This window comes from Petaurus breviceps, unplaced genomic scaffold (assembly GCF_028583685.1).
Source record: "Petaurus breviceps papuanus isolate PSGF00001 unplaced genomic scaffold, PetGlider_PUasm1.0 90731, whole genome shotgun sequence".
Taxonomy (NCBI): Eukaryota; Metazoa; Chordata; class Mammalia; order Diprotodontia; family Petauridae; genus Petaurus; species Petaurus breviceps.
The window spans coordinates 8,496,123-8,507,714 of NW_027187325.1; the positions used below are offsets into that span (position 1 = coordinate 8,496,123).

An 11,592-nucleotide genomic window follows, 5' to 3' on the forward strand; every position below is an offset into this window, starting at 1 on the left:
GGGGTCACAAAGAGTAAGACGGACTTAAACAACTGAACAACACTGAAGGGAGGTGGCTGTGATGATACAGATTTTCAATCAGAGGACCTGAGTTCAAGTCCCACTTTGCCACTTATTAGTTATATGACATTGGATAAATAGCTCCATCTCTTGAAGTCTCAGGCTTTTGCAGCAGTAAAATGGGTATTGTAATACTTATATTATCTACCTCATGTGTTTGTGGGGTTCAAATGAAATAACAGATGTAAAGCATCATGTGAAAGTCAGCTATAACTATTAGGCACCAGATGATGCAAGTTTTCTCAGGGATTCTCTCCTGCAGAAATAAGAAATCAGAAGAATTTCTGATAGTGTTCCCATATTTGCAGGGTTAAATATTTCTTACTGCTTTTGCTTCATGATTGATACTCGGTGTATTCCCTTCATCCCCTTAAAAAACAATTCCACAATAACAAGAGTAATGAGACCTCAAAGATCTAAAGCCTGGCCTGGGTATCAGAAATGACCAGTGATGATCAGAAATACTAGATCTTGTGTTACATGACTAAAAGAAGGACCTCTCCTGGCCTTATTTTCTTCATCTGTGAAATGGAAAGAATGTTCTGAGCCCTTAGTCCACGTGACAGGGCAATGAAAATGGAAGCACTGGATGTGGTCAGTCATCTCTGCTCTGCTCCATGCTCTGAGACCTAACTTGAAGCCTGATCCAATTAGTAGACACTCAGTAGGAGTTGCCTTTTATGGATTGTTTACAAGGGGCTTACACAATTTATTAATAGCCTTAATGTTTACATCTCCCCCTTGGCTGATCTACTGGTTCTCTTAACAACAAGGAAAAAAAATGTCTCTTTTTTTTTCCTTCTAAGGAAAACCATAGCAGTAACTTCTTAGGGATAACTGATCAGAACCGGCCCAGATTCCCCTCCACACAATTATGTTTGGAGGTTGAAGAATAAGGCAAAAAAGTCTAGGCTCTCATTTCTAGCTGAATATGCACGCAAGTCACTTAAACCTCTTTGGGTTTCTGTTTCCTTACTTATAAGTTACCTAATCCAACCTCCATATTTTACAGATGAGAACAATGAAGTAAGAGTTGTTGAGTGACTAACCTAAGGTCCCTTTGCTAGCTTGGGGGCAGAGTCACCGCCAAATGATTCTTAAAGGCCTAATCTCTAATATTCAATAATTTAATGAGTCCATAGAAAATCAACTGAAAATGTATAGTCTCTGAATCAGCACAGAATAGTCAGGATAAAGGAAATTTCAGAACTCTAAATTCTCATAAGATTCGTTCCCCAGATTATGGGCATGGCACAATGATGTTGGGAAGGCAACCATGTTTAACGAATCAAGTACTCAACAACTAAGACTCTGTAGTGGTATAGCCAAGGTCTACATTAGGCAAGAACTCTTTCCTGGATGGTTTAGACATTCCCCTCCTGGAAGCGGCAGACAGGGGATTGGCTCTCGCATCTTGTGAGTTGGGTCCAAGAAGTCACTCATGTGGCTCTTTTCATCAGCAAGTGAGTCCCCAGTGTTAAACTGAACTGTTCATTAATGTCTGTGGGAGGGTCCCTAAAGACCATCCTCTCTGAGTTGGAAAAAGGGGGCCAAACTCAATCAAATATTATAAAACAACAGTATTAGTTTCCCAGGGCAGATAATTCTCTGCATCTTAAGTTTTCTTCTTGAAAATGGACATAAACAAGCTCCCACTTCATAAGGATGCCATGGGCAACTAACCAAGTTTATCTCAGAACCATTGGCAAGTTTTAGTTAAAAAAACAGAAGAGGGGGTGGCTAGGTGGTGCAGGAATAGAGTACCAGCCCTGGAGTCAGGAGGACCTGAGTTCAAATTTGGCTTCAGACACTTAACACAAAAACTAGCCATGTGACCTTGGCCAAATCACTTAATCCCAATTGCCCTCCAAAAAGCAAAAAAAAAAAAACAAACCCCAAAAAACAAAACAGATGAGGCTTTATTTTTTTTAAATCAACAAAAATAGGATTATGAAACTTGAATCAAGAATGATAATCATGCTTCAGCCCCTTTTCTGGCATCACCATTAAAAGAAGCCATCCTTGTCACCTTCTCCACATCTAGGATATTGTCCTGGATTCAGTACTTACCGTCCACTGGGTTGAGGTAGTCATGGAGGTGGGGGGCACCCGCAGCTCCTCCGCCTTGCATCAAGAGGTCCCCGTAAGGGCCTGGGTGACTCGCCATGAGTGTCATCTGATGGTAATAATCTGAAGGGTTTGCCCCTGGAGGGGGAAGGCCAAAGAGGCCTCTCTCTTTAAGGTGCTCGTGGGCCACTGTGGGAAGGGAGAAGAGAGCAAGAAGAGAGAAAATTAATCAAAATCTGACATCAACCTTATTTTTTCCCCTTGAATAGGAAAAAAAAATGTCCATAGGGATGAAGTAGTTTCTATTCAATTCCCTTCTTGTCCCCTCCCTCCCCCTGAACTCCTCCAGCACCTTCCTCCCCCTCTCAAGCATCCAATTCAGTGCTCTGCTGACGTTCCATATGGGGTGTGTTTCTGTCGATAAAGGAGACCAGGCCTGGGCCTCCACATTCCTCCATTTCCTCAAATTCATAAACAGTCTCTCGTTTGCTCCCCATTCTCCCCACCCTCAGCAAACCAGGACTCCTGTAGAAACTGGGAGCTAGAGGGCTGTCAGCATCAACATCACAGCTGATTTGGTTTTTAAAGAAAGAAGAAAAGGAAAAAGAAGGCGCCGTGGAAGCCAGACGATTGTAGCCTGGTCAACGATAGCTATGTCTGAAAATTCAAGTAGAGACCTAATGCTGAGCGCTCGTTAAGTTCCTTGGCTAGATAAAACCCATCGCCTGCCAAAACTCATTATGGCCTCTTTCTTCACAGCTGAAGTTTTTCAGCCCTGCTTTCCCTAGAACCTACAGTCCATGGCTGACTAGGGATTAGGGGAAAAGGGCAAAGCTCCGTTTATCAAGGCAGAATGATGGAATTCATGTAAAAAACATGAAGCCAACATGCAAGGGCCCCACCTACTATTCTTAACCTTTTCTTCTACTGCTCCCTTAACCAATCCACCATTCCAGTCAAGCTTAGCTCCTTACTGTCCCCAGGGCACATCTTTTTTTTTTTTTTCTTTTTGGAGGGCAATTGGGGTTAAGTAACTGGCCCAATGTTACACAGCTAGTATTTTTGTGTGGGTGTTAAGTCTCAGGCCGGAACCAAACTCGGGTCCTCCCGACTCCAGGGCCGGTGCTTTACTCACTGCGCCACCTAGCCGCCCCTAACCAGGGCACATCTTACACTAGATTTATCATCTTCTTCCCCCTCTTCATTATTAATAACATCAGCATCAAAAAGCATTTATTAAATATTCATTGTATGCCAAGCTCTGTGCTAAACATCAGAGATACAAAGAAGGGGAAGAAACATCATCCTTGCCCTCAAGGAGCTTCCATTCTAATGGAGGAGAACAGCATGCCAAAGACTGTGAGCCACAGTAAATGGAAGGCTGTCTCACAGGGAAAGTACCAGCAGTGAAGGGTCACTAGGAAAGGCTTCCTGCAGAAGGTGGCATTTGAGCTGAGATTTGAAGGAATTTGGGGGAAGTAAAAGCAAGAGAATTCTAGGGGTGGGAGCCAGACAGTCAGAATGCCTGGAGTCAAAGGACTGTCTAAAAAATAGCAAGGGAACCGGTGCCAGGGGGTTGAAAGATGAAAGAGGATTTGTCATAGTACTGGAAGGTAAATGCAAAGACATTTAGGGGGGTGGAATTAACAGCTGCATGGGGGACCAGGAAAGGCATGGTGCAGAAAGTGGTACTTAGGCTTGATCTTAAAGGAAGATAGGAATTCTAAGTGACAGAGGTGAGGAGGGACAACATTCCACAGAGATGGGAGATGGAGTGTTATATGTAAGAAAACAGAAGTAGGCCACTTTGGCAGAGAAAGGGAAGTAATGTGTAATAAACCTGGAAGGGTAGGATAGGGTTAGTCTTTAAAGGGCTTTAAATGTCAGTGTTTCCTCCTAGCTACTGCAGCTTCTTGAGTAGGAGAGCAAGATGATCAGACATGTATCTGTGTGAAGGATGGACTAGAGGGAGAAGATGGAGCCAAGAAGTTCAAAGAGAAGGCTACCATAAAAGTCTGGGTGAAGGGCAAGGAAGGAGTGAATGAGAGTGGAGTAGAAAGAAAGGAATGCTTGTGAGAAATATTGTAGAGTCAGAACTGAGAGATCTGGCTACTGACTGAATAAAGGCAATGAACATCTAGCCATGTCTAGATAGGGATAAAGACAGGGATAGGAACTTGTGCTTTCAGTGATGCAAAGGCACTCCTAGATTATAACTAATAATCTAGCTAGTCTAGAAAATATATAAAAGAGTAAAGAAGAGGACCCAGGACAGAACCTTGCACAGGGGAGAGATGGATGAAGATCCATCAAAGGAGGCTGAGAAGGAGGAACCAGGCAAGGAGGAGGGGAACCAGAAGAAAGAAGTGCCATGAAATCCCCAGGGAAAGAGAATGTGCAGAAGGGGCTGGTCAGTAGTGTCAAATGCAGTAGAGGTCAAGAAAAATAAAGACTGAGGGGACAAAAGTCTTCAGGTTTAACAATAAAGAGATCTTTGGTGAGAGTAGTTTAGTTAAATGATGCAACTGGATGACACATTGGAAAACGTTGAGAAGAGAGTGAAAGCAAAGAAGACTGAGGTGACAATTATAGATAGTTTCTTCTAGGAGTCAGGCAGAGAAAGAAAGGAGAAGTGACTTGAGGGGATGGCAGACTGCTGGAATAGACAACAATATGCCCTAGAAAACAGACTAGATTTTGGAGGAACCTGGGATGGAATCCCAATGAATCAATCAATCAACCAATAAGAATTTATTAAATGCCTACTATATGCTAATCCTAGCTCTTGTGACCTTGGGCAAAACAATTAATATTTCAAGACTTCAGTTTCTATAAAATAAAGGGGTTGTATAAAAGGTTCTCTAAGGCAAATACCCTTTCTTCACAGCCAGAAGAAAAGTCAGTCTAGGTCTCATCTATGTCTAAACTGACCATGGATTGTGAATTAGGGAGCAAACTGTTCATTGTCACTTAAAAAGAAAAAAATGCTACGGCTACTAATGTTCTTCCTCAGAGAGAAATTAATATGATTCAATGTTTGCAGTGACCACCCCACATCCCACTACTCACCCTCAGCTGGGCTGAGGCCTCGGGCTGCTGAAATCATAGATAAGGTAGGACTGCTGTGCATGGAGCGGAGGTAGTGTTCCATGTGAGGGTTCACGTAGGGGTGAGGGGGGTTGAAGGGTGACTCTCCAGGACCTGCAGGGTGTGGTGAAAGCCGGATGAGGGAGATGTCAGAAATAACAGGGCTGCCGCTCAGAGTAGGAGGCCTGTAGGAAGACAAAAGGAAATGTGTAAGAAAGTATTGTCTCTATGTATTGGATGGGAAGGGGGCTGAGGAAGAGAGGTAGGAGTCCTCTCACTGTGAGAAGACCTGAGGCAGAACCATCCAATGTCACAAAACTTGTAATTGAAAGGCCAATTATTTTCACCACAAAGGGATCATGGGATCATAGATTTGGAGCTGGAAGGGAACTTGAAAGTTATTAAAAACTTACACGAACTGATGCAAAATGAAGTGAGCAGAACTAGGAGAACACTGTACACAAAAACAGCGATTTTGTATGATGATCAACTGTGAAAGACTTAGCTATTCTTAGCATAGGGCAGCTTGGTGACAAATTGGCCTCATACACGGCCTAGCTATGTGACTCTGGGAAAGTCACTTAATTTTGCCTCAGTTTCCTCATCTGTCAAATAAGCTGGAGAAGTAAATGGTAAAGCACTCAAGTATCTTTGCCAAGAAAACCCCAAATGAGGTCACAAAGAGTCAGACATGACTGAAACAACTCAACAAAACAACAATTCTCAGCCATACAATGATCTGAGACAATTTTAAAGGATTACAATGAAAAGTGCTATCCATCTCCAGAGAAAGAACTGATGGAGTCTAAATGCAGATTGAAGCATACTTTTTTTAAAACTTTATTATTCTTGATGTTTTTCGGTCTGCATTTTCTTTCACAACATGGCTAATATGGAAATGTTTTGCATGACCACACATGTATAATCTAAATCAAATTGTTCACCTTCTCAAGAAGGGTGGAAGAAAGGGAGAGAATTTGGAACACAAGTTTTAAAAAGAATGTTAAAAATTTGTTTCCATATAATTGAGAAAAATAAAAATTAAACGTATTATAAAAAACATCGATACCAACCATCTTATTTTACAAATGGGATAACTGAGGCCCAGAGACATTAAGTAACTCATATAGAGTCACATAATTAGTGGGTATCTGAGACAAAATCCATTTTTGGTCTTTCTTACTTCATCTAGCACTCTACTACAACATGCTGCCTCTCAATATACTCCATGTTTCTCCCTGGTTCTGAACATGAGAGTGAGCAAGCACAATAGTCTCAGCAGTGCTTTACAAAAACAAGTTTGTTAAAGGGTTCTGGTAAATAATCACAATCCTTTCCTTCACCTCTGTCCACTGTTATAGCCCAGGCCCAGGGAGTTGCTTCACCAGTGGAAGGGATAATCCTCCACATTTGTTTGTCAGTTCTTTTCATGGATTTGTTTTTGAGACAACCAGCAAGATGGGACATTCCAGTATCTGCCCTTTCAAGTTTGGAAGTCTCAACCATGACATCCTTTGTATCAAGTGCTAATAAACTGTAACTCTTTTAGTGCTTTGAAGTATTAGTTTTCATTAATAGCTACATATTAAGACGAGAATGTGGAGAAGCTTCAAGCTTAAAATGTTAGGAACCCCGGTCTACTGAAGTTCAATAAGAAAGGAAATGAAATAACTTTGAAATGATAATGTGATATGTGATAATGTGAAGACAATGAGAAAACTTTTTTTTATTTTCAAAAATTCCACTTACATATACATCTTCAGGAATACACTTCTCTTATAAAAACAATAACCCAGTAGTCTAGATTGCTTAATTAATAATGATGATGATCATCACCATAATAGCACACATTTATATCATCCTTTGAGATTACAAAGTACTCTACAAATATTTTATCCTCTCAACACCCCTGGGAAAGGTGCTATCATTCCCTATTTTACAAATAAGGAAACTGAGGCAAAGAGAGGTTTAATAGCTTGCCCAGGATCACATTGTCAAGTGTCTGCAGCCAAATTTGAACTCAGTTCTTCCTAACTAGGCACCACTCATATTACACACACACACACACACACACACACACACACACACACACACACAATATCAGTGAAAAGAGTAATGACTTCAAGTCAGGAGTGTCTTGGGTTTGAATACCTGGCTCTCACATTACTAGTTGTGGACTCTTGTCAAGTCATTTCGACTCTTTAAATCTCAAGGATGGTAATGGTGGGATATCTGCTTCCCAGGGCTGATAGGAAGAAAGTGCTCAGCAAACCTCAAGGGGATTTATGTAAATATAAGTTATCACTATTACTCTATAAGCTATGTGCCACAGGCATTCATAAGAAGTTTTCTCTGTCAATTATGGCATTATATATGGCTGCATATTTTAAGTATGAAACATACTATGGTAAGGGGGAAGGAGGGAGGGCCTAGAGACTAGAGATGGGGGTAAGCAATGATAATGCTAACTGGTTTAAGTCATAACATTAGGCAGTTTTCATTTAAATTCAATATTGAACAAACTAGGCTTGTCATTCACTGAAAATCAATACCCCAGGGAAAGATATGCAGATGTGAAGTCCCTTGATTCATATAACATTCCTATGCATGAATGCTATAATATATGGATGATCTCAGTGACTAGACTACACTAATGAGTTCTTTCATAGTATATATGAAGATGTTGGCCTTGCAAGTAATTGAAATGAGGGGAGACAGAAAGGGGAGATACACCCAAAGTCTTGCTTGCAACCTATAAAGCTGCCTGATATTTAACCATTAGACATTCATTCCTTTGGATTCCTCCCCCACACCTTTCCTCATCACCCCCTGAAAGTGGAGCCAATATATTCTCTGCTTCCCATGCCTCTTCCAAACCCTATTCTACCACCATAACTAAACAACTCCCCTTTCCCACCCTCTCGTGATTCTTATCCCTGTCATTTGCAAACCTCCTCATCACTCTCCCAGTTCTTTTCTTGATTTTTTTTTTTGCACTGCGTTTAACATTTTATTGTACAATATTCACTCTACAATAATCCTTGGAGACATCAATATCCACATAGATGATGCTTCTAATATCATATCATCCTATGGTCTTGAATTCTTCAACTTCTATGACCTCCACCTCCACTCAGCTTTTAGCTGCTGACCAGGAAAGTCCCACCCCAGATGTCTTCTCTTGAAACTTTTTTTTCCTCCAAGATCCCAAACTCTAAATTCCCTTCTCCCCAGAGCTTTAGTTCATGTTCCCAACTACCCGATGAATACTTCTACTTAGATGGAATTCTTCCACCTAGACAGCAAACTCATATATCTGAAACTGAACTCATTTTCTTTCCCAGTAAACCCACCCTCTCTATTCATATTTCTCTCTTTCTTAATTTTACCACTATCCTCTCCATCTCCTAGGCTTCTAACCTTGGAGTTCTATTTGACTGGGTACCTGAGGAAGAAAGGGAGGGTCATGAAAGGGAAATGGGAATTGTGAAAAACAAACTTAATGTAAATTTTTGCTGAAGGTGGCATCTCTTTCTATAATTTGTTGCAAAGGATAATATTAGCATTAATCAGCAGGACATTTATTTTGAGAAGACTTAAAGGGGAGATATAATGGCTACCTTCAAACATCTGAAATGCTTTCTTGTAGACAGCAAAGTCAATGGATTGAGATGGTTTACAGCCCACTATAAAGAGGGATAAAGATAAGGCCAGGAATTGGACCAATTGCTTCATTGAAACTGACAATTCCTGAGTGAGAAAACTCCCTCTGCTAATGTAGATTGGCACCTTATCTCTAATTTCTCGCCTTAGGAAGTTGCCTAAAGCAGAGGTGTCAAACATAAGGTCTACAAGTGGCCCACAACATTCCTGAGAGTAGCCTGAAAGAGATGAAAATGTAGTTTCTATCTGGTTTTAATGGGTTGATATATTAATAAAAAAAAAGAAATGTATAAACATGTGTAGTTTTCTAATTCAATATGTGACCTGCAGGGATCCCTATGTATAGTTTAGTGTCTCCCTCTCCCCCTTTTCTGTCTGAATTTCACATAACTGACCTAGAGCATTAAGAGATTAAGAGACTTGCTCAGGGTCACACAGTCAGAATCAGAGGTGGGACATGAACCCAGGTCTTCCCTGGCTTAAAGGCCTCTATATACCACACTCCCTCTCCTAATATAACAAAGTAGGACTGTCAAAGATGAGACTATTGCTTCGTGAGATAGTAAATTCCCCATCACTAGAAGTATTCAAGTAAGGTTAGTTGACCAGAGGGGTTATAAAAGAGATTCTTGACGGGGACAGGAGTTTGGAGTAGATAACCTTCAGACTCTATGGCTCAATGAGTTCTTTCTCCAGTAATGGGGAAGGGTTTGCACTAATCAATCCCCAATCTCCTGGTTTCCCTTGTGACCATAGCTCTGTGTTTGTGAGACATTTGGCTGGGATCTGTGGCTATGGAACAGAGCAGAACTAAGTGGCCCACACAAGAATCAAACCCATGAATCTTGGCCTCCTTAGCCCAGGGCTCTAACCAATAGCACTCAACAACCACAGAAGAGCTTTCGCATGACAAGCTGATGATTACATGGTGATTTAAAGCCACCTAACCTCAGTCTGTGTTACTCTAAAGCCCTGGAATTTCATAGATGACTCAGGCCCTTCCCAGATGACCCATTTTTAAATGGGGTGGCCTGGAATGAAGTGAGTTCATGGCACCACCCTGGCTGCAGTTAGGATCCCAGGGATGGGGCCTGCCACTGACAGCAGAAGCAGAGACCAGACTTCCTGAAGCTGTTTGCCTCTGGGTTTCTGATGAGGTTGTATGAAAAGCCATCAATTCATGAGGCCTATGGGGAAGGGGGGAGGACAGAAAGAGAGAGGGAGGGAGTCAGAGTCTAGATTATAGATTGGCTGGGGATTTTGTTTCTGTATCAACACAACTCCATGTGGAAAAAATGAAGTTGGCCCTTTTCTCTTCCTCTTGCCTCCTCTCCAATGTTGTCATTAAGAAAACAGTTAGCTAATTTTTCTTCTAATGAAGACTTTATAGAAATGCTTTTCTTTCATGCAGCTCCTTAGTCTCAATCTTGCTTGGCCTAAGGAGTCTGTTGTCAGATCTGGCCTTATGCCTAGAATCACAAAATCACAGCATCTCAGAACTGAGGTCATCTACCCAAAACATGAATGTGTTGTAGTCCATAAAGGGTGGGACTTGGAAATCAGAAAAATTTGAAGCTGAATCCCATTGCAGACATTTACTTGCTTTAGGACCCTGAGCAAGTAACAAACTCTCTAAGATTCAGCTTCCTTTTCTGTAAAACAGGGATAATGACAGCACTTATCTTATAGGGTTGTTATAAGGATCAAATGACATAAAGTAGTTTTCAAAGTTCTTTGCATCCCTTAAAGTGCTACATAAAGGCAAGCTATTTTTATGGCATCCTCCGTAAGTGATTGGGGCAGCCAGGTGGCACAGTGGTTGGAGTGCTGGAAGTTGCATTTCTTTCTCCATCTCATTTTATAGATGAGGAAACTGAGGCAAACAGGGTTAAGTGACTTACCCAGTCTCACATGGCTAGTAAGTGTCTGGGGCCAGATTTAAAGTCACAAAGATGAGTCTTCTTGACCCCAGGCTTGGTGCTCTACCCACTGTTACCCCCGGCCTTACTATGGGATAAGCATTTGGGCTAAACACTGGGAATACAAATATAATCAGAAAGAAAGTCGATCTTTGCCCTCAAGGGACATTATTGTAAGAGAAAACGATAACACAAGTTGAAAAAGGCTTGGGGAAGATGAGAACTGTGGGGTATGGTGGAGAAAATCCAGAGTCAGGAGTGCAGTCTGAAAAGGAATGATAATAACTTGCTTTGAAATCAGCCCCCAGGGTCAACAAAGTGGATAGAGCACTGGCTGTGGAGTCAGGACTCAGATACTTACTATCTGTGGGACCCTTGGCAAATCAATTAACCCCAACTGCCTCCAAAAAGAAAAGAAGGAAGGGAGAAAGGAGGGGAGGAAGGGAAGAAGGCAAGGAAGAAGGAAGGAAGAAAGGAAAGAAGGGAGGGAGGAAGGAAGGAAGTGAAAGGAAAGCAAAGAAGGGAAGGAAGGGAGGGAGGGAGGAAGGAAAGGAGGGAGGGAGGAAGGAAGTAAGGAAGGAAGAAAGAAAGGAAGAAAGAAAAGAAGGGAGGGAAGAAGGAAGGGAGGAAGGGAGGGAGGAAGGGAGGGAGGGAGAGAAGAAAGGAAAGAAAGGAAGGTAAGGAAGTGAAAGGAAAGCAAAGAAGGGAAGGAAGGAAGGGAGGTAGGGAGGGAGGAAGAGAAGAAAGGAAAGGAAGGAAGGAAGGAAGGAAGGAAGGAAGGAAGGAAGGAAGGAAG

The 11,592-nt window shown here is 41.8% G+C and overlaps 1 protein-coding gene across 5 annotated transcripts in view; it reads right to left on the reverse strand.

Moving 5' to 3' along the window:
• Positions 1–11,592, reverse strand: part of GLI2 (GLI family zinc finger 2) — a 403,275-nt gene that overhangs the window by 71,587 nt on the left and 320,096 nt on the right. For all 5 annotated transcript variants that reach the window (XM_069066901.1, XM_069066900.1, XM_069066904.1 and 2 more), the window contains 2 exons: positions 5,197–5,399; positions 2,131–2,316 (listed from right to left, as the gene is read on the reverse strand). In XM_069066901.1, the coding sequence (XP_068923002.1) occupies positions 2,131–2,316; positions 5,197–5,399 (389 nt within the window). The remainder of the gene's footprint in view (positions 1–2,130; positions 2,317–5,196; positions 5,400–11,592) is intronic.